Raw genomic sequence first — 21,576 nt, forward strand, 5'->3', positions numbered from 1 at the left:
GAAACCGAATCTGTAGGATCAAGACAAATAATTAGGTTTTAATTTTTAAAAATTTATTTAAAGCAATCATTCATTTTTATTTTACCCTGAATAAGATCTTTCTTCAGCAGCAGCCAAGCTGTACCTCAGTTCTGACTGCATCTAGTGATAATCATGTCCGCTAACATGTGTTGAGTGTTTTCTATGAGTCTGCCATGGTGCTAAGTGCTCATCTCATTTAACAGATAGGGACTGGTCATTTCTCAAAAGAAATGGAAACATGGTCTGTTAATGACCAGGAACATTTATGTTCAGCTCTGCTAATGTCCACCAGCATCTGTTTCCAACCCATGTCTACAGACTAGGAGGAGCCTCCAGCTTGTCAGAGATGGCTTCTTAGAGGAAACTTACACTGCAACTTCTCCAACTCAGATGAATTCACACGTTCTAACTTGTTTGCCTATAAACTGGGATTTGAAGGACATTTTTCCCACTTCTGGAAGACTAGGAGGAAGAGCAAGTCATTGTTATTAATCGTAAGAAAAGTTTGAAATTAAACTCTCGTGTTTCACAAATGTTCATAAACTGCTTACAGCTTAATTATTTTCAAGGAAGCAAACAGACTGTTCCAGACTCACCAGGAGGGAGGCCTGGCAAGTTTACTCTCATGTCTGAAGCCTTTCTCTTCACCTGGGCAGACTCAGAGAGGGGCCTGGCACAGCCTCTGAAGACAGCCAGCCCTGAAGGAGTGGTTCTAGCGGGGGAGGGGAGCCAGGAGGCTAACGGAGGAACTCCCACCCCACCTTCAAACTTCAAAGGGAGCAGCCAGACCCTCCCTGAAAGGGCGAGGCCGCCGGTCCTCCTGGGGGCCGCTCGAGATCTTCCGACAGCCCAGCTTGAGCGGGAGGAAGCCAGCTGGGGGTCCTGGGTGGGATGAGAGGAGGGAAACTGAGCCGAGGCCCGGGAGGGGGCAGGCGTGGGGCCAGCCAGAGCCTTCTAAAGAAGCCCTGAGATTCCTGGCGGCCCAGGCTGGAAGGCGGCCGAGTTCTCCTTAAAAAAAAAAAAGAGAGAGAGAGAGAGAGAAAAGAAAACAAAAAACTTCGTCTGAGCTTGACTCTTGGCAGTGGTGCTTTCGCCAGTCTCTCTGCATCGGCTCCCGGAGAAAGCCCGCGGGACAGGGACAGAGAGACCGCCCAGCCGAGCGAAAGAGCAGTCAGGAGCCGGCCCACGTCGGGGCGGGGGCTTGGAATGTCCCGCGGGTGGGGGAGACGACTCTTAAATAATTGGTTGGGAGACAATTGGCCGTCCATATGGAAAAGATAAAGTAGATCCCTATCTTAGAGCAGGCCTCCAAATAAGTTCCAGATGAACTAAAGACCTACAGGAACAAGCGAAACTACCACGGGGCCTTTGAAAGAAGACACAGAAGACAGCTTTATGATGCTGGGAGAGGAAAAGGTTTATTTAACAAGGTATAACACGTGCAAAAACAGGAGGAAAAGATGGATCACTTTGTCTACATAAATAGAAAAATGGGCAAAGGATATGAACAGGCAATTCCGAAAGGTCAGTAACAAAAGAAAATCTAATCAATTTCACTTATGATCATAACTGGAAATTACAACCAGGAGATCCCACTGGGCAGCTATGGGATGGACAAAAATTAAGATCTGAGAACCCAAGGGTGAATGCAGGTGTAGGGAAATGAAAACTCTATTGCTGGTCAGAGTGTAAACTGGTACAACCCTCTAGGAGAAAATACGTGAAACCTTGTGAAGTTGAAGCTGCACATGCCCCTGGTAGAGAGAGAGATCTTTTTCTTCAAGTTCACAAGCGAACAAGTCCTGTACTTCTTCAATGTAATAGGGAATAAGTGGAAACAATCAAATTGCCCTGTGTGGAAACAGAATAAACTGGTTTTATTCATCCAATAAATACAATAAAGCAGTTAAAAGGAATTTTAAAAGCTTACATATACCAACATTGCGAAATCACAAAAATCTAATGTAGGGTGAAAAAGCAGGTTACACAAGGATATTGCACTCTGATACCATTTATATACAATTTCAAAATGAAAATATGTAGTAAAAATACAAATCATGCTTGTATGTTTAAAACTTTTTGTAATTTAAAATAAAATAGAAACCAAAATGAGATACTACTTCACACTCATTAAGATGGCTATTATTAAAAAATAAAAACAGAAAATAAGTAGCACTGACAAGGACGCAGAGAAATCGGAACCCTTCGGCAGTGCTGGTGGGAATGTAAAATGATGGTGCAGCACTATGGAAAATGGTATGGCATTTCCTAAAGAAATTAAACTTGAAATTACCGTGTTATTCAGCATTTTCACTTCTGGGTATGTACCTTGAAGAATTGAAAGCAGGGACTCAGATATTCACACACCCATGTTCATAGCAGAATTATTTAAAATAGCGAATATGTGGAAGCAACCCGTGTCCATGGACAGATGAATGGATAAACACAAAATGTGGTATATACCTACAGTGGAATATTATACAGCCTTAAAAAGGAATGAAATTCTGATACATGCTACAACATGGAGTAACCCTGAAGACATTATGCTAAGTGAAATAAGCCAGACACAAAAGGACAAATACTGTATCATTCCACTTGCATGAGATACCTAGAGTAGTCAAAATCATAGAGACTGAAAATAGAATGGTGATGGGGGAGTTATTGTTTAATGGGTACTGAGTTTCAGTTTGGGAGACAAAGTTCTGAACATGAATTGTAGTAGTAGTTGCAGAATAATGTGAATCTACTTTATGCCACAGAATTATACATTTAAAATGATTAAAATGGTAAATTGTATTTAATATATTTAATTTAAAAATAGAAATTTAAAAGAAGAAAATTGGCTTGAATCCAGCCCCTCCATGTAGCGGAGCCGCTCACCAATCTATACAGCATAATAGCTGACGCCACATACCTGGGCCGTCCCTCCCTTCACCTCCCTACACCAGGGTCTGCAGCCCGGCTGGTCTCACAGCGCAGGCGCGGAGTTGAGGTGGGTGGCAGGAGGGGGCGTGGCCTCACTCTGCGCCTGTGCTGAATTCCCGCTGCAAGTGTTGTGGGGGAAATGATGCCCAGGTTGGGCATCCCGGCCCGCTGGCCGAGGGGAGGCCTGTACTGCACACGCGCAGACCGAGCACCCGCGTCAAGAGACGAAGAGAGCGCGCTCTCCCCACGTCCTGCGCGTCCGGCTGCCAAGCTGTCTGTGCGGTGACGCTCTCCGGTCCGGGCTGGCGCGCCCACGTCTGAAGAGCGATGCCCCGGGAGATCATCACCCTGCAGCTGGGCCAGTGCGGAAACCAGAGTGAGCGAGCGTGCGCCGGGCCCCTCCAGTCTCCGGTTCTGTCCCTTCCGTCCTACCCAAGTGCTTGGTATCCTCCAGTCCCTCCTTCCCTCCTATAAACCCCCTGCTCTACTGCGCATGATGAACGAGCCCCCAGACCCAGAGCTGCGCCTCCAGTCCTGGGCTGTGACTGCTCCCGGACCAGACGTCTTGGGTCCAGCATCTTAGTGTGACAGCCTCTGAACCTAACCCTGGGCTCCTGAGGCCTTATGACTCTAGCCCACTGAGGCATGTCTCCCCGTCCCTCAGTTGGGTTTGAGTTCTGGAAACAACTGTGCGCCGAGCATGGTATCAGCCCAGAGGGCATCGTGGAGGAATTCGCCACCGAGGGCACTGACCGCAAGGACGTCTTTTTCTACCAGGTGCTCCCAGCGACTTGGCCAGGGGGCCTGAAGGGATGGGCAGTGGCCTTGGGAAACCCCGCTGGGCAAAGGAGCCAGGGCTGCTGGCTTGAGGAGGGAGGGCAGGCAGGAGCCAGAGTGGGGAGGCCTGAGGACTGGGCAGGCCTTAGCTGAGTGGGCCCCCTCCTGGACTCCCGTTGACAGGCGGACGATGAGCACTACATCCCCAGGGCTGTGTTGCTGGACCTGGAGCCCCGGGTGATCCACTCCATCCTCAACTCTCCCTATGCCAAGCTCTACAACCCAGAGAACATCTACCTGTCGGAGCATGGAGGAGGAGCTGGCAACAACTGGGCCAGCGGATTCTCCCAGGTATTCAGGTGGCCATCCCAGAGACCCTTGATGTCCCCTCCCCTGGACAAGGCAGGCTCAAGCAGCCTGGGGATCTGACCAGACCAGATTAACAATAAATAAGACACTAAGGGATACCCAAACAAGAGGGACAGCCAGGTAGATAACGGTTTTATGCAAACTATACAAATCATTTGCAAAGTAGCTTTTCTGGGTTGAGGGCCACAGCTGAGGCTCTGCTTGAGGGTGGCAGCAGTGTCCCAGAGTAGAGTTCTTAGTGCTGAAAAGAGATGCTCTCCAGAGCCTTCATCCTGACCCTCCCTCCCCATGTCTCTATACAGGGTGAGAAAATCCATGAAGACATTTTTGACATCATAGACAGAGAAGCAGATGGAAGTGACAGCCTCGAGGTGAGGTCCTGCACCATTGAAGAGAAAACAAAAGGCTAAAAAGTGCTGGGGGGAAGGTCAAGAGGTAGCCTGAACAGGTGTTGTGATGGGGGCAATTCAATTCAAAACTAATTTATTGAGCATCAGATGTGAGATGTTCAGGTAAATAAGGCACACTCCTTGACCTCAAGGCAATCCTAGCTGGATGGCATCAGCTTCTTAGGCATGAGTCATCCTTCCCAAGGAGCCTTAGCCTGGATGGACACAGGAAGCCCTGAGACATGAGTGTGTTGGGAATGGGGAATGAGACAAACCTGAAGCCTCTTCCAGGTCCCTTTCCCCATCCCTCCCCCTGCAGGGCTTTGTGCTGTGTCACTCCATCGCTGGGGGGACGGGTTCTGGCTTGGGCTCCTACCTCCTGGAGCGACTAAATGACAGGTAAGCCTGTGTTTGGGGAGAGGGCATTGGCCCTGGTGCCCTGGGTAATGTCTTTCCTTTTTGTCGCTTTTTTTTCCTTGGTTTGGGAGGCCTGCTACTAGCCCTATGAGTCATAGGTATGAAGAGAGCCTGGCCACCCAGGGAACTACTTGGAAGCAGTAATTCCTGGGAGCGGGGTTTACCTAGGGAAAGGAGGGGACCTACGTGATTTGATGCTTTAGGCTTATCCTTTTTGGCTCCTGGGCTCTAAAAGGCTCAGTTCTGCTCTCACCCGTTTTGTACAAGAGTTTGGTGACACTTGAAAAGGAATGGCCCCTATTATCCCTAGAGAAGACAGATGGGCAGTGATGACTCCTTCCAGTTCACTGTGCCACCTTCCCTTTCTCTCTTCCTGACCCCAGGTACCCCAAGAAGCTAGTACAGACATACTCAGTGTTCCCTAACCAGGACGAGATGAGCGACGTGGTGGTCCAGCCCTACAACTCGTTGCTCACACTCAAGAGGCTGACCCAGAACGCAGATTGTGTGGTGAGCATAGAAGAAGGAAGGAGTGGGGGACTTGGGTCCATCTCCTCAAATCAGTGAGACCCATACACCTGCCCTTCCCAAGCCCCTGCGTGGAGAACAGAGGACCCACAAAGCCATAGCTGGTGGCCCAAATTATGAAATAAGGACCTGACCCCAAGTCACTTAGTCTCCCGCATATCCCCACTTCGCCTGTTTAATAACTACTCATGCTTAAATTTTCAGCCCAAGAGTCACTTTCTTAGCATAAACCTTCCCTGACCACTCAGTCAAGGTCAAATTCCTTTGTGCATATTTCAGGCTGTAACTATACTTTTCTTTTGTTTTATATTTAATGTCAGTCTCCCTCCATTAGACTGTAGACCTGGTGTGGGCAAAGACCATGCCTGTTTACTCTCCATGGTATTTCCAGAGCCAAACACAGTGCATGGCACATGGGGACAATCAAATACTTGTTTAGTGCACTGGATGGTAGAAAAGTGTCTTGTGATGCCCCACACACAGTACTTTCCTTTTAAATTAACATACCTACTTCCTGGTTTTGGAGTTTAGGGCTAAGGTAATAAGTTATTTCTCTGCCCCCTTTCTCCTCAAAAAGTTGCCATGACCCTCTTCTGTCCCCTCCTCAGGTGGTGCTGGACAACACAGCCCTGAACCGGATCGCCACAGATCGCCTGCACATCCAGAACCCATCCTTCTCCCAGATCAATCAGCTGGTGAGGCCCCACTCCTGGACTCCTTTGGCTCAGAGTGCCATCTGGGGAAGGGAGGCCACCCCAGGCAAGACGCATGACGTGGCACCTCTGTCCCCAGGTGTCTACCATCATGTCGGCCAGCACCACCACCCTGCGCTACCCGGGCTACATGAACAATGACCTCATCGGCCTCATCGCCTCCCTCATTCCCACACCGCGGCTCCACTTCCTCATGACTGGTTACACCCCCCTCACCACGGACCAGTCGGTAAGAAGGGCCCTGAGTGTCCCAGGCCAGGCTGGCCCTGCGCCCTGGGCCCTGAGCTAGCCTTTCTCTTCTCCCTGCTGCCCCAGGACCTGCACTTTGCAGCCCCCAGGGGCTCTGCGCTCAGGGACTGGCACAGACTGTACGACTTCCTTGCTGACTCGCTCTCCTCTCTCCCTCTGCCTTTGGCTTCCTGCAGGGCCTGGGCTGTACAGGGTCTGCGTGTGCTCCTACACAGGGGCATGAGTTTGCTGAGCTGAGGAGGGCTAAGAGTCCTGATCCCACAGCAGGGGCTCAGTATACAACTGAATCCAAAGGCACTCCCCAAAGAGACCATACTGCCCCGAGTCTGCTGGGGGCACGTGCCGCCTACTCTTGTCTGTCCGTGCATCCCTGCACTGTGCCCTCAGTGCTAGCCTGGTCCCTGTGGCCCACTCTCGCCTCAGGTGGCCAGCGTGAGGAAGACCACGGTCCTGGATGTCATGAGGCGGCTGCTGCAGCCCAAGAACGTGATGGTGTCCACCGGCCGGGATCGCCAGACCAACCACTGCTACATTGCCATCCTCAACATCATCCAGGGGGAGGTGGACCCCACTCAGGTAGGTGAGGCCCCTTCATTCCACCCCTGGAACCTGCAGGGGTAGAGGAGAGGCGACCACCACCACTCCTCTGCCCTCCCCAGGTCCACAAGAGCCTGCAGAGGATCCGGGAACGGAAGTTGGCCAACTTCATCCCCTGGGGCCCAGCCAGCATCCAGGTGGCCCTGTCAAGGAAGTCTCCCTACCTGCCCTCTGCCCACCGGGTCAGCGGGCTCATGATGGCCAACCACACCAGCATTTCCTCGGTGAGGCTAGTCTCCTGGTCATCTTTGGCCACTCTGTTCCACTAGCACCTTTATCATTCTCCCCAGTCTATTCCAACCCATCCTGTACTGGCTCCCATCCTGGAGATTTCTATCTCTTTCAGCTCTTTGAAAGTTCCTGCCAGCAGTACGACAAGCTGCGGAAGCGGGAGGCCTTCCTGGAGCAGTTCCGGAAGGAGGACATCTTTAAGGAGAACTTTGACGAGCTGGACAGGTCCAGGGAGGTTGTGCAGCAGCTCATTGATGAGTACCATGCAGCCACGCGGCCAGACTACATCTCCTGGGGCACCCAGGAGCAGTGACTTCCTCCCTACTACTACCCCTGGACAGTAAGCACTGCCCCCATCATGCCTTGTCCCTCTGGCCCAAATTCCCCTCACCGGCAACCTTTTTAGGTTCATCTCCAGCCCAGGAGCTGGTGCTACTCTCTCCCTTCCATGCCCTGACCCTTGATATGCTTATTTAGCTCTAATAAATAAAGCTTGGTTGTGAATATAATCAGGGCTTGTTCTGTGACTATGGGGATGATGAAGGGACCTCCATGTTCCCTCCCAGTGCCCAGGCATTTGTTGGTAGAGTAGCCTATACCTGCTCTAGCTTCTTACCAATTTAGTCCAGGTCTTAGTGTGTCGTTTCCATTGGCATCCGTTGCCTAGAACCAGGCTGTTTTCCTGGAGTTAGCCTTACTCTCAAGAGGATTCCTGAGGTCTGCTGTCTCCTCCATGCCTAAGCTCCTGCCCCAGGGTGGATCAGCATTGCCCCAGCTCCTCCACTCAGGGAAGAGTATGTGGGGGCTATTGAAGGAGGGACTGCGGCATTCTGAACCGGTCAGGAAAGCTGGGACTCTGAATTCCCAGGGCCCAAAGCTATCAGATCCTCAGGAATTCAACCCCGTTCAACCCAACCAGATAAAGCAGGAACAGAACTCAGGAGTAGGGCTGACCCCATCCTGACAAGTTCTTTATCTGTGCCAGAGTTCTTGGGTCTGATTCTGCCCCAGGCTTCTCTCCATTCCAGGCCCCAAACAGTAGGCACAATAAAGATGGACCCAATCAGGCCCTGAACACCAGGGTAGGAAGTGGGTAGTGCCAGTCCTGATGACTCACTATCCTCTGGCCTCAGGACACCAAGAGGCCACCATTATGCCAGTCAATGGAGAAGGGAGGGTGAGTAATTGCCAGCTTCCACAACTGCCTTCTTGCCTGCCCCACCCACCACCCTATGACAGCATACTGGCCAAGAAAAGGTTAAATCCAGAAGGTCAAGGAGGGTGGAGCCCTGTGGTGTACAGATTCCCCTCAGTGCTGGTAAAAGCCCAGAGTGTGGGCGTCCTCAGGGGTGGAGCTCTGAGCTATGGGGCTCCAACTTGTCCCACTGACAACACTCCCACAGGAAGGGTTTGTGTAAATAAGGATTTTTTTTTTTTTTTTTTTTTGCTTCTCTTCTACAAATAAATTAAGAAACAAACTAGAAAATTGTCTGCACCCATCACAGCCCTTGGGTGTGGGGTCTGCCCTGTCCCTGCAGGGCCAAAAGGGTCCATGGTTCCCTCAAATATCAGAGCAGTCCAGATCCAGGCTGGAGACAGGAGGGAGGTCACGACCTCTTGGCAGGCTCATTCCTGCAGCTGCCCAAAACAGCCAGACTGTCCCTGGGGCTCCTCCAGGCCCGGGTGCTGGCTGGGAGAGGAGGTGTCTGGCAGGTCTTGGCATGGAGAAGGGCTGCTGCAGGGCCTCTCAGGGGAGGGGTTGGCCAAGTAGGCATTCACCAGCTGCATGATCTCTTCCACCTAAGAGAGGGCAGAGGTCAGAGTGCAACAGGGGCCACTGGGTTCTCCTGTCTCATCCTCCACCCAGGCTCCTTACAAAGGCATTACATGAGCTGCCCCCTGCAACCTTTCCTTCCTCATCATCACTCTCCCTCATTCACTATGTGCCAGTCACACTTGCTTTTTTCTGCTCCTCTAATACGCTGAGATTTTTCTCATCTTGGGGTCTTTGCATTTGCAATTCCCTCTACCTGGAATGCTGTTCCCCCAGATCTTCTTATGGCTAGTTTACATGTCACCTTCTTTCTTTGAGTATCCTTTCCTGACCATCCTACCTAATGTTATAGCCCCTTCCAGTCACCTCCTGTCACATTACCCTTTCCTTTGTAGCATTTATCACAATCTTAAATAGTCTTTGATTTCTTGTTTACAGTCTAACTCCCCTGCTCCTTGAACTTGTCACTGCCAAATCTCCAGTGCCAAGAGCTGTACCTGGCCCATGCTCAGTGTTTAATAAAAGTTTCTTGCTATCCCTCCCCTTCCTTCCTCCTTTCACACTCCTCTTCCCACTCACCTGGGGACTCTGCAGGAGGAGCTGGCTCTCTCCCACCCTCAATGCCAGGGTCTGGGGGCCCATTAGCTGGCAGGCGGCCACATGGCCATAGCTGACACTGTGGATGGGCTCTGTCTCACCCGGTCGGGAGAGGGACATGGCCTTGGCTCCCAGGCCCAGGCATAGCTTCTGTGGAGCGCCCCCACCAGGCTCCTAAGGGCAGAGAGGCAGAGTCAGCGTGCAAAAAGGGGACCCTGCTGCATTATTTTTGGTGGGAAGAGATGGCTGTGATCAGGAAGTTTCCCTATCCCCACTATGATCCACATAGCATGTGTGGAGGGGGCTAAGGCTCCAGAGACCGGAGGGCCCAAGAGTCAGCCAGTGACTCCTGGAGTGTGAGATGGGCAGCTGTGCTGGGTGCAGGGAGTACAGTGACCCACAGTGGGGGCCTCTGGCTCTGGGGCAGGTGTGGGGCTTGGGCCACCAGAGTCCCCTTCTCCCTTCTCCCCCTCACCGTGCTCAGCTCCAGAACGTCATACCGAGCAGCGCCGAACCCTGGACACTGCGCCGCCAGAGCCAGGTAGGCAGCCATGGCCTCAGCTCGGCCCATGCCCCGTAGCCGCTTCCAGCCTCCCAGCACAGCAGCCGCCGTGCCTGTGCCACCTCCTCCCTCTCGGGCCAAGCTTCCCGCTGTGCGGCCCGCCCCGCCGCGCCGGGCCCGCTCCGCTCTCCTCTTAGCCAGGCCGGGGCTCCAGATTGCCCCGGCCAGCAGGGCGGCAGAGGGGGGAGGCCTGGGAATCGAGCGAGTAGGGTCTTCACGAGGCGGGGCACGGGGCGGCAGCAAGTGGTCCAGGCGAGGCAGCGGCACCCGCGGGGAGAAGTCCAAATGCAAGCTCTGCAGGCGCAGCGCTGCCAGGGCGCGCAGCGCGTCGTCGGGCGGGGGCGGTCGGCCGCGCAGCAGCAGAGCGTGAGCCTAAGGGGGAGGCACTGGGTGTCAGCGAGGCAGCAGCACACAGTCGCGAAAACACCTCGGGGCGAGGAATCTGAGGTCTGGATTCTAGTAAAGCCTCCCACGGGGTTGCCATAACGACGAAATGCGATGTCCCAGCAAGGGAGTTCAGGTTGAGGGGTCTTTTTAGGGACGTGAACGCCAGAGAGCCTCACCTGCTCAAAGAGGAAAGGCAGTTCGTGACCGTCTGGGGACAACCCCTCAGGGTGCAGAGGTCCGTGAAGACGCAGACACAGTCTCCACCTGGAATCGGACGAGTCCTCGGGTCCGGCTTCTTCCGCTGCCAAACTGCAGCAGAGAAGAGGGCGCTACTCAACTCAGAAGCAGGGCCCCCGAAGGTGCAGGCCGCTAGGGGCGGGGCTAGATGTTGGGGGCTAGGGCAGGGAGGAGTGGACTGCGGAGGTGAGCCTTCAAGCCCGACAGCAAACCGCTGGCGGGCAGGGGTCCTTCTGGGAACCAGCAAACGTCACTGTGCAGGGCAAGTGGCAAGCGCTCATAAACGTTTGCTTAGTGATTGACTGAATCGCTTCTCGGCCTTTTGGCTAAGATCAAGTGTGATTGACTGAAGCTGAGAGGCAGATGGGCTGACGGAGAACAAGGCTGGGGCTGGACATTTACTTCTCAAACCTGGTGAGCACGTCGGCCACGAGAGTCCCCCCAGCCAGGGCTCGCTCCTGGGTCCCTCGCTGCTCGTACAGCGCGAATGCGTGGCGGCTCCGGGCCAAGCCCAGTCGCCCCACCAGCTCTCGAGCAACCTGGGGGAGAGGGGAGAGAGAGTAAGGGGAAAGTCAGACCTCACAGTGGTCTTGCCAGGACTTCTGAGGGGTTGATCCAACTAGAGAGGTCTTTCAGGTTTCTGAGTCCCGCTACACAGGCCCCTCACCCAAATGATGAATCTCAGACTCGGGGCGAACCTGGGGCCCGCTCACCAGGAGAGCCAGGCATGGGAAGCTGGGAGGAAGGATTGGGCTTTCAGGGGTCTTTCTCTGGCCTTACCTCTGCTGCCGTCGTATGGGAGTCTATGGCCACAGGGCAGGCACCAGCCCCTGGACAGTGCACGGTGCACAACAGCTCTTGCCGACGGCTCAGCGCATAAATCTCCGCCAGCGAGGGCACCAGCTCTCGGCCGCGCGTCCGGCCCAGGGCTTTGCGAATGAAGCGTGCGTATTCTGCCAGTTCTGAGTCCGGGAGCGCCTGCTCAGTCCTGGGTTGGGGAGAACCCACCGAAGATCAGGGCTTTCCTTCTCCCCCTCCCTCTAGTCTTCTTATTTTATAGTTTATATCATCTCGTCGATTCCCTCCCCTTCAACTCTTAAGTTCCTTGAAGGCAGCCACAGGCTCTTCTAAATCTACCCCTGGTGCTCTGTATGGAACTGAGACATTACCACCACCACCCCCGCAGCTATCTCCTAACTGCCCCCTCCCACTTCTGAAGGCTCCCTGATCCTCCTTCGGGTTGAAATCCAAAATCCAGCAGCATTCTGCTTTCCAACCGAAAAGCCCTGGCTCTGGACTGCATCAGCCCCAAGGGAAAGCAGCCTTTTGATAATTCCTCTGCCCAAAGGGGGCGCCTTTTTGTAATTCCTTCGCCTGCAAGTAAGGTATGATCTTGTAATTCCCACAAAGACATTGTACATATTAGCAGCGGCCTTGACCTTGGGCAAGTCTCTTCCCTTCTCTGGGTCTAAGTTCTCCATCTGCCAAACCCTTTGGAAAGGCCTGCCATTTTCTCCCAGCGCTGTAACTTTCTTGCCTTTGCTTTACCCCACTCTACCTCTCTCACCTCTCCAGATGTCCCAGGAGGTGCCCCCGTACATCTCTCCCAGGCCGGAAGGTGCAGCTCATGCAGGTAAGGAGCTGCCAGTACCGTAGGGCCGCGGGGTCTTCGGTAGCCAGGAGCCCGGGGGGGCCCGCGGGGCCCGAGGTCTGCTTAGCCAGCTGCAGGAAGAGTTCGTCGCGGAGCGCGGGCAGGTCCCGGCAGGTCTGGAGTACACCCTGCATCAGGGGCCCTGGGCGCCGCGCCCCCTCCAGGGCCTGCAGCGCCAGGAACAGCCTCACCGCCTCCTCCCGCAAGGGTGCGTAGCCCGGACCTGCGGGAGGGTGGGGGCGGAGGGACGGTTTGGAAAGGGGACACAGAGCTGGGCCCTGGGAGGAAAGCATGAACCAGGGAAGGTCAGGGGGAGTATAAGGGGACAGAGGATGGCAAGGAGGGGAGGGTACGAACGACAGGAAGAGTGAAGGGAAAGCAATGGTTCCCACAGAGCCAAACTCTCAACCCCTGCCTCCCAGAAATCTCCCCGTCAGGATCTGCTAAAGCTTCACTTTGAGTTACTAAGGTAGAGGGATAGACTAAAGGACATAGGTTCAAACCCAAGTTCTGTAATTGAGTACAGAGAGCCATCACCATGGGCCAGAAAACAGGCTGAACTGGGAGTCAGAAAACCAGGGTTCTTCTCCCAACTCCCCTTAATCCTCTAGCTTTAGGACATGTGCCAGTCACTAATCCCTTTGGGGGAGAAATATAGCTGGAAGAGGCCAACACATTCTCCCAAAGTGGTGGCTTTTCCACCACTTATAAAGGTAGTATGGCATGGTCTTAAGAGTATAATACAAGGATAGAAGACAGTGTAGAAACTCATGAAGGAACACCAGTAGTCAGAACGATACTCATCGAAAAGGTGGTCAAAAGGGGTCTTTTTCTCTGCTGGTTTCCCACCCTGCCACTCTGGGTATGTCTGGTCAGCTTCTGGTTTCACCTTCATCCTTTGAAATTGAGGGTCTGGCTAGGTCCCCTGAGCACTCCTAGGTTCCTGTCAGATGAGGCATTCAGACCCCCCATCCTAGGGACTTGGGACACAGCACCACTCACCTGGGGCGCTGACTCCATAGGGCAGGGGCAGGAGTGGGGCATACAAGGCCCCACTGGTATGTCTCAGAATGGGGTTCCGATGGTAAATGAGTGCCACGGCTTCTGGGTCCCCACAACTCTCCTAGAGGCCAGGGAAAGGGTTACAGTGATGGAGAAGGGGGCTCCCATGAATCCAGAAAGCTGTTGGGTCCACCACCCTCCTCTTTCTCGATGGAGTCCCCTCTCTGGCACCTGAATGTCCCTGAGCAACAGCTGGGTGGGGGTCTCCAGGGGCGCCTTGGAGGCGATCACTTCGCGCAGGGCCACCCCCCAGCGCTCTGCCTCAGCCTGACGCGGAGAGCAGAGCCGGATGCTGTGCTTCCGGCCAGACACGGTCACTGACCACAGACCTGGGGGAAAGAGAAGCAGCGTAGGGCAATCAGGGCCGGCTGGGGCCGCTGCCCAGGGAGACAGGAGAGTCCCCACGAGGTCTCACCTGTCTCCTTGGGCCTGCGCTCCGGGCCGATCACAGAGCAGAGGCTGGTGAGCACAAGGCTCCCGAGGCGACGCGCCCCTTTCCCGCTGCTGCTGAACTGGTCCAGGGAGTCCCGGGTGAGCACAAACCAGGCCCGGCGTGGGGGCAACCAGGGCCGCGCCCCTCCTCCGCGAGGCTCGCGATACAGCCAACCTGGGGGGAGGGGATCAGCAGGAGAAGACATTATTCTCTGAAGGGTTGGGATTGGGGGCCCTCCAGAGTGCCTGAGGTGAGTCTTCACCTTTCACCACGACGTCCGTGTCGTCCTCCAGTGGCCCCTTCTCCGGGATGAGGCTCCGCGTCTCCTCCCAGCTCTGCAGCCTGGGCCAAAGGGATGGAGGGAGGGTTGGGCGAGGCTGCCAGTCCTGCACCCCCACCTCCAGGGAGCTCCTTAATAGGGGTTCCCCTGACCGCGAGGGGTGCCTGCTCCCGAGTTGGACACCCCTCCCCCAGACTGTGGGAACCGCTGGGCGGGTCTGACCTCGCACCAGAAATAGCCCGGAGCCCCCCTTCCTCCCGGCGCCCCCAGCCGGACCGCCCCCCCCCCCCCCCCCGCCGGGACCCTGGCCAAACCACAGCGTCCGGCGTAAGGACTCTCCCTTATTGCACAATTGCGAGAGGGAAGTCGGCGAGGGTGGGGGGTCCGGGGAACCGGCTGGGGTCTCCAGACCCTGAGACGCAGGGGCGGAGCTCACCTGTCTGAGATAGGTCCGCTTCTCACAGGCTGAGTCAGCGTCACGTCCAGGGGACCCTGGGGAAACAAGCTCAGGATCAAAGCCCTCCTCGCGGGATGCCCGTGGTTTCTGTCCCCAGAACAGCGCTGCTCCTGGGATTGAGGAATCAAGGAGTGGGGTCGTGACTATGACGAAGCGAGCTGAAGCCGCTGGGATCGCCCCTCCCACCAGTCTACAGAACAGCCCGCGCTAAGAAGTCAAGGCTCCTGCCTTGTCTGCGTTTCTCTTCGAAGATGCAATCAGGCGTTGGTAGAGTGGAAAGAGCACTGGGTAGGGAGTCAGGAGACCTGGGTTCTAATACCAGCTCTAGCACTAACTCGTTGTGGAACCTTGTCAAGTCCCCTCCAGTCTTTGGGCCTTAGCTTCCCCATCTTGGAAAAGGGAGAGGTGGACGAAGTCCCTTCTTGCTCTGGGAGATTGGAAGTAACCCCCTTCTTCTCATTTTCCCTTCGTTGGCTGGCAGGCATGCAGAAGGCGGGCACAGAAGGGAATGAAGGGAAGAGAGCCGTGTAGGGCTTTCTCCAAGAGCTTCTTATGTCCTCCCACAGGCACCCCTGAGACTCAATATATGCAGAGACCCTGCCCTTTTGCTGGGGCTCAGGAAGGGCAGGCCTGGCTGAAGAATGGCACACGTTCTCCAGGGGGAGGTGCGGTAGGATTTTTTTGCCCCACCTCCCACCATGTCCTAGAACTTCAACTGTAGACTGGGGTCTGAGAGAGGCCGCAAACCTGTCCAGGAGCCAGGTCAGGCGGGAACTGTGCCACTGTCCCAGTGCGCCCAGACTGCTAAAGCTAGGAGGGGGGTGAGGGAGGGGGCCAGGGACACCTGTCCCTAAGCTCCCGGGAGGGGGGTGGAGGTGGAGCATGAGGGAGGCAATGGCCTGATTCACAGAGCTGACCCTGCCCAGCCTGGAAGCTCGGGGACGCCTGGGTCCTTTGCCTTCGTGGGGCGAAAATCCACCTATTTTCTGGAGGGTCTGAAAAAAACGCTATCGGTCACACCACGGGGGGGGGGCAGGTGCTGACCACTCTCAGACCAACTCTTCTAATCGCAGTCCCCTGCTTCCCTCCCTCCCTCCCTCTATATTTATCCGCCCTCCGCCTCCGCCAGGTGCTGGCGCCGGCCCCGGCGCGCAGCCCGCCCCACCCGGGCACTGAGCCACTGGGCCTGTTGGGGACCCCTGAGCGGGGGATGGGAGCCTGACCCAGGCCACAGCATACGGGAGTCTGGTTGCTGGTGTGCTGGGGAATCGGAGAGGGAACGTCAGAGCATGGAAGCCTTCTATACCAATGGAGCCTCAGTTTCCCCACAGGGAAATTGGACAAAACCGGGGAGCCAAGTGTCCCTCACCATTCCCTCAGGGATTCCCCAGGAGCCTCACCAGGGAGGGCCAAGAGTTCTGTCCTGAGTGGCAGGGTAATGACGAGGAGTCCTCGAAGAGTTGTTGCCCCCAGCTCCCTCTCCGTGGGTTCCCCGCCACGGACCCCAATCTGAGGATGACGTTTCCCCCTCGCCCAAGTCCCCGCGGCGGGAGCTCCCGCATCTGGCCCCAGCGCTCAGCGCTCACGACCTGGGAGCGGAGCGGACCCAGGCGTCCGAGCCGCCCAGCCGGCCTCGCCACATTCCTCGGCGCTGGCGGAGGCGGAAGGAGATGGGATGGGACGCGGGCCCGGCGGGGAAGGGAGAGGCAGGGCCAGGTCGGGCCACGCGTGACGCTTCCCCTGCCTCAGGGCCCCCAGCAGGTGGACAGCGCCCAGCGTGCGGCGCGAGGCCCACAGGCACATCCGAGTAGGGCTGCTCCTTGAGCTCCCGGGGGCTTCTGGCCCCCGGGCAAAAACCTCTCTCCTACGTCCCCAGTCCGCCAAGAGCGCGGCATTTGGTTGGAGTCTGGAGTAGGAGCAGGCGTGATGGCTGGTGGTAGTGAGAGGGATTGAGACAAGGCTCCAAACCCCCCGGGACTTACCCTCCCGCCGCCCGCTGGACTCGGGGTCCGTAGCTCAAAGGTCTCCTCGTCCTCGTCCTCGTCCCCGTCCCCGCTAAGCTCGCCGTCCCCGTAGTCCCGATGAAGAAGAGTAAAGCCTCGACGGCAGCAGAGGAGCCACCACAATCCCCCGGGGAGAGGCATCCGGGCGAGCAGCCGGGGGATAGGGGCGCGGACAGCCGGGGCCGAGCAGCAGGGGGTCGGAGAAACTGGCTGGGCTCCGACACAAGCCGGAGAAAGACGAGGCGGGAGGAGGGGAAGGGAGAAGGGGACAGGGAGAAGGCAGTGTCTGGCGCTGGGGTGCAAGGGGTCCCTAACTAGAGCCTGCGGGGGGCTCAATGTCTGGGCCCCCAGAGGGGGAGGGGGAAGAGCGTCCAGGGCCCAAGGGGGAGGAGGGAGCAATGTCCGGAGCTGGGAAGTACTGTCCGTTGTAGTGTCCAGCCCTGTGGGGGGAAGTGTCCGGTGCAGTGTCCAAGGTGGGCAGCTGTCCAAGCTCCAGGGAGGGTCGTGTCCGGTAGAGCGTCCGGTGGCCAGGGCCCGGGCCGCGCGCGCTGCGCTCCCTGCAGCCCGGGACTGGCGCGCTAGGAGCGCGAGCACAGCGCCGGGACCCCGCCTCCCAAATCCCCTCCCCTTCTGGCTCCCCCTTCCCATTTCTTTCTCTCCTCCCTTCTTTACAGGGCAGGGTCCAATTTTCGTCACAGCCTCCTCTGCCCAATCCCTGTGCCTGGCGCCGGGCGCGGCCACCAATCAAACTGCTGAAACCGCGGCGGGTTGCATCATGTGCCTCTGGCTTGGTGACAGCGGGGAGGGGCAGAGGAATAGGGAGGGAGAGGGCGGTGCGATATTAGCCACGCCCCGTCTCTGAGGTCGGACGCGGAGTGCTAGTGACGTCACGGAAGCCCTCCTTCAAGCTCTTGTTTTAACTCTTGGTCCTCCTGAGAAGCTTTGGAGAATCAAGGGCATAGGGCATCGAGGTAGGGCCCAACTGCTGTCCTTTGATCCCCTGTCTCATCTCGGGGTCCCTGAGAAAGGAAAGAGCCTTAGCTACTTGCTCAAGGCACAGCTCTAGAGGTGGCCATCCGCCCCTGGATGAAGGAGTCCAGTTCTCCCACCTGAGTCATCTCTTTTTTGAAGTGAAGTACAGACCTAGACCGGAAGTAAAATCTAATTTAGAGCGCCCAGTTCACTGAGCTCCAGTGAGGAGAATTACTTGGGATTCTAGGGAATTCTGTGGTCTTCGGATACAATGGAGGTATCTCAAGATGAATATCCTACGGTTCTGTGTAGGAAGGGGTTAATCAAGGCGCTAAGCGGACGGGGCGGGGCCGCGGACCGGGCGGGGGCCGGGGCGACCGCGGGCGCGCGCGTGTGTTGCTGACTCAGCGGCGATTCCCGCGGTCTCCGGTGGAGGGTTCCAGGTTGGCCCCCAGTGGCTGGCCTATGGGACCCTTTTAGGATCTGCGCCATCTCCGAGCTTTCCCAAGATACCGGTCCCTGGAGGCCGTGCTTCGGTCTCAGCCGCCGGAGGGTCTGGGAAGGAAGGCTAGCCCGACCTGGGCGGGACGGGACAGGGTGGGGACATCAGGCCAGCGCCTCCCTTGAGACCTCCCCGCCACACCCCGCCCTTCTTGTCCCGGGTCCGCAGACTGCTGGCTGGAGTGGTCGGGGCAGCTTTGCTGACCGGATGTTAAACTGCGAGAGTTGTCGCACGTGAACGCCATCCTGTCGTGATTGTGTAAAACAAAGACCAGGAATCAATGCGACCGTCTCTAGAGGCCACCCCGGCCTTGCCCTGGCCCCAGATGAGAGTAGCCTGCACTGAGGTTTCCTAGGGGTGGAGAAACCACAACCATGTACTCTCTTCCCTGTCTGGATCCCAGGTCCTTGCCTTCAGGGAAGTTCTTTCCGACGTCTAACCTCTCCAGCAGGCTCAGTGCATTTCCTCTGATCCCGTTTTCAGGGAAGACGGAGAACTGCAGTCACCTCCACCCCCACCACTCCCATGATAACGACTCTGGGAATTTGCAAATTGGAATTCTCTCCTTGGTTTTTCTCCAAGGTGAAAAACTCCAACTCAACTTTTTACTTTCTTTTTCTTTCTTCCACAAAACCTTAGAAGAGACTATAAACTGGTAATCTAATCCAAGAGCCCACCAAAAACTGGAATCCCCTGCCCCCGTCCGTACCCCTACACTATGCACCGGCACACACAGTCCCCGACAGCCTCAGCCTGAACATTCCAGAGGCCGGGAACTCGGTACTTGCTAAGGCAGCCATTATTGGATAGCACTCTGGTTGTTAGAAAGCTCTTACGCTATTTCAAGAGAAACCCTCGCCCCTCCTCGCCTGGCAGCTTTCCCACCTCACTTTTGTTGGCAGAGACCAGGTGAAGGTGAAGGGGGTGTCAGTGCCTGGAGCTTTAGCTGGCTCAGCAGCCCCCCACCCCCACCCAGGCTCTCAGCGCTTTCCACTCAGAGCCCAGCGCTGTGGAGGTGGAGGTATGGCGTGGTGGTGGGGGGGGGGGGGCGCATGGCTCTGACCTGCTGCAAATCACTTCCAAGTCGGTGACTCAAAAATAGTAACAGTTGTTGGGTTGTGTATCATTTCCATGTTATCAGTTTAATGTGGCCAAGTACAGAAGCAATTCCTTTAGGTCCCTATCTCTTTTTCAGTGTCCCCCCGTCTACTTTCCTGATTCATTCATAGCCCCTTTCCCACTACCCTTCCTGATTCATTTCCTCAGCCCGCCCCCTCCTCTAGATTCGCAGCCCTTGTTGTCCCAGGAGGAGAGACACTGTGGGTCTCAGTGGGAGCCGGGCAGGAAGAAAGGCGGGGCCGGCGCGGGTAGCGGCCGCGGGGGTGAGGCCCTGGGCTGCAGCCCCCACCCCGGAGCAGCCTCCGTAGGTCCTGGCGGAAGCGCAAGCCCAGAAAGGCGTAGAGCACCGGGTTGAGGCCGCAACGGGCAAGGGCCAAGCCCCCGGTCACCAGCAGTGCCAGATCCTTGCGCTTGCTGGCAGGACAGCTCCGCTCGCGGGCAGCCAGTAGGTCGGCCGTATCCAATAGCAGGGCCAGACTGTAGGGTAGCTGCAGCACCACGAAGGCCGCCACTAAGGCCACCACGACGCGCAGCGCGCGCCGGCGTTCCGGCCCCCTGGCGGCCAGCAGCGTGCGGGCCAGGAGCGCATAGCAGGCCGCCATGACGCCCAGTGGCAGCGCGAAGCCCAGGACTACCTGCGCCACCGCGCTCGCCCCCTTCACCGTCTGCGTGAGGCCTTCGGGGAAGATAAGACGGCAGCGCCGCTGGCCTTCCCGCTGCCCATCCTGGCTGAAAAGGAGAGCAGGCAGCGCCAGGAGCAGCGACAGCAGCCACACGATTACTGAGACCAAGTGTGCTCGGCCGGGCTTGGAGGGCCTGGGTCCAGCTGGGAGGGCCTGCGTAATGGCCATGTAGCGGTCTGCGCTGATACAGGCCAAGAAGAGGAAGCCGGCGTGGAAGGATGCCGAGTAGAGGCCTGAGATGGCACGGCACGTGACACTTCCCAGACTCCAGCCCTGCAGAGCCCCGACTGCAGCAAAGGGAAGGGTCAGGGCTAGCAGAAGGTCAGCCAGGGCCAGCTGGAATAGATGGGTGGAGGTGGGCGAGCGCGCAGCGCGTCGGGCCGCCAGGTGGGTGGCCAGGACCAAGCCATTGCCCGCCAGACCCAGCGTAGCCACCGTCAGGGAGACACTGGGTTGGAAGGCCCGACTGAAGGCCTGGACATCCGCCTTGTAGCAGAGTTCTGGCAACGGTTCAGCAGAGTACGCCTCCTCTTCGTCACCGGAGTAGGAGTAGGGACCCCAGGAGAACTGGGGGGGGGGGTCAAAATGAGAGGAGAGACCTTATGAGACATTTTCCCTCCCTGCACCTTCCCACATATGCTTTCCAAACTGCAGTATGACCAGGTACAACAGTACATGGGGAGAAGACACAAATTCGACTCCGAACTCTACTCAGCACATCCTCAACAGGCTTTCCCTTGCACCCCTTCTGACTGCATCCAGCTTCCTGGGTGACTTTGAACAAGCCACTTGCTTTTTCTGGATCTCAGTTGCCTAATATGTAATGTCAAGATTAGAAATCCTGACCAGCTCACAGGCAGGGTTGTTTGAAATAAGGATTGTTTGAAATAAGATAATGGATGTGAAGCATCTGTGCTCTTCATAGGCCAAGCGGTTGTCTTAATAAATCTTCAAGCTCCAATTCCACTTGCAGCGCCCTCTCCTGGACGAACGCCCACATACATGTAAGCTTTGCCTCAGACTAGTGGCCAGACTCCATGCTGTCTCCTTTCTCTTTTCCCCTCTCCACCCCACCTCTACCTCCAGTACAGGTTCAGTGAACAACTTAAGATAAGCAGGTCTCAAGAGTTGGGGCTGAGGTTTTCAGTTGGGACCCTGGACCTCTACATTCAGCTTGCCCTTCCCCTCAGCCCCAGTCCTGTCCCCCAACCCCAGCCCATTTATCAGGAGGGTCTCTGGTCCCAAATGGCTCCAGGCATCATGAATGAGTCATAGCATGGGAGAGGCCTGTTGCCAGGTGTGGAATCCCATCCCTTCACCTTACCCTCCCTCTCTGTAATCCTTCCCCTCCCCCCCAGTCCCCACTCCCACCTGCTCTGCGGGCTCAGTCCCCATCTCTGGCTACACAGGTTTCTGAGGTAGAGCCACTGGGGAGAGAAGTTAAACTAGTGGAACAGGAAGGAAGGGGCGGGGAGAGGGGCCAAGAGGGCGGTGGGGATTAGGGTCTGTAGGCTTCTTCACCTAACTGTCCCATTCCACCCCCTAAAAACTAATTTCTCTTTACCCTGACAGTAGAAAGAGAATAGGTTTTTGGAATATTCCCATTTGCTAGCTACCTGTATGATCTTGAGTAAGTGTTTT

The 21,576-nt window shown here is 56.3% G+C and overlaps 3 protein-coding genes and 1 long non-coding RNA gene across 12 annotated transcripts; 1 reads left to right on the forward strand and 3 right to left on the reverse strand.

Moving 5' to 3' along the window:
• Positions 1-1,732: 1,732 nt before the first annotated feature.
• Positions 1,733-3,065, reverse strand: LOC141568982 (uncharacterized). Its single transcript, XR_012492337.2, has 3 exons — positions 2,936-3,065; positions 2,315-2,349; positions 1,733-1,872 (listed from the first exon to the last, which is right to left on the reverse strand). It is a non-coding gene; the product is annotated as an uncharacterized LOC141568982 (long non-coding RNA).
• LOC109455744 (tubulin gamma-2 chain) lies at positions 3,052-7,725 on the forward strand. Of its 3 annotated transcripts, none has more exons than XM_074320525.2 (11): positions 3,052-3,322; positions 3,611-3,723; positions 3,907-4,074; positions 4,395-4,463; positions 4,801-4,880; positions 5,282-5,408; positions 6,035-6,121; positions 6,219-6,368; positions 6,812-6,964; positions 7,048-7,209; positions 7,332-7,725. In XM_074320525.2, exons 1-11 carry the CDS (start codon positions 3,274-3,276, stop codon positions 7,527-7,529), a joined length of 1,356 nt encoding a protein of 451 aa, XP_074176626.1. In that variant the 5' UTR covers positions 3,052-3,273; the 3' UTR covers positions 7,530-7,725. The 3 variants fall into 3 exon arrangements, with proteins under 3 accessions (XP_074176626.1, XP_088658386.1, XP_074176627.1); XM_088802260.1 differs by having other exon boundaries at positions 7,276-7,705; XM_074320526.2 differs by lacking the exon at positions 4,801-4,880 and having other exon boundaries at positions 5,328-5,408.
• A 900-nt stretch (positions 7,726-8,625) lies between these two features.
• PLEKHH3 (pleckstrin homology, MyTH4 and FERM domain containing H3) lies at positions 8,626-17,285 on the reverse strand. Of its 7 annotated transcripts, XM_088802259.1 has the most exons (14): positions 16,639-17,285; positions 16,057-16,245; positions 14,636-14,691; positions 14,182-14,261; positions 13,902-14,093; positions 13,658-13,815; positions 13,427-13,547; positions 12,341-12,647; positions 11,554-11,761; positions 11,176-11,312; positions 10,713-10,845; positions 10,063-10,521; positions 9,570-9,761; positions 8,626-9,016 (listed from the first exon to the last, which is right to left on the reverse strand). In XM_088802259.1, the coding sequence occupies exons 1-14, from the start codon at positions 16,798-16,800 to the stop codon at positions 8,843-8,845; spliced, it is 2,568 nt and encodes an 855-aa protein (XP_088658385.1). In that variant the 5' UTR covers positions 16,801-17,285; the 3' UTR covers positions 8,626-8,842. The 7 variants fall into 7 exon arrangements, 5 of the variants coding, with proteins under 5 accessions (XP_088658385.1, XP_019603157.2, XP_019603156.2 ...); XM_019747598.3 differs by lacking the exon at positions 16,057-16,245 and having other exon boundaries at positions 11,185-11,312; positions 14,636-14,766; positions 16,639-17,284; XM_019747597.3 differs by lacking the exon at positions 16,057-16,245 and having other exon boundaries at positions 14,636-14,766; positions 16,639-17,284.
• Positions 17,286-19,338: 2,053 nt separating this feature from the next.
• On the reverse strand, positions 19,339-21,462 carry CCR10 (C-C motif chemokine receptor 10). Its single transcript, XM_019747611.3, has 2 exons — positions 21,307-21,462; positions 19,339-20,502 (listed from the first exon to the last, which is right to left on the reverse strand). The coding sequence occupies exons 1-2, from the start codon at positions 21,328-21,330 to the stop codon at positions 19,396-19,398; spliced, it is 1,131 nt and encodes a 376-aa protein (XP_019603170.3). The 5' UTR covers positions 21,331-21,462; the 3' UTR covers positions 19,339-19,395.
• Positions 21,463-21,576: the final 114 nt, after the last annotated feature.

This window comes from Rhinolophus sinicus, chromosome 12 (genome assembly GCF_057876585.1).
Source record: "Rhinolophus sinicus isolate RSI-liver-muscle chromosome 12, RSI-T2T, whole genome shotgun sequence".
NCBI lineage: Eukaryota > Metazoa > Chordata > Mammalia > Chiroptera > Rhinolophidae > Rhinolophus > Rhinolophus sinicus.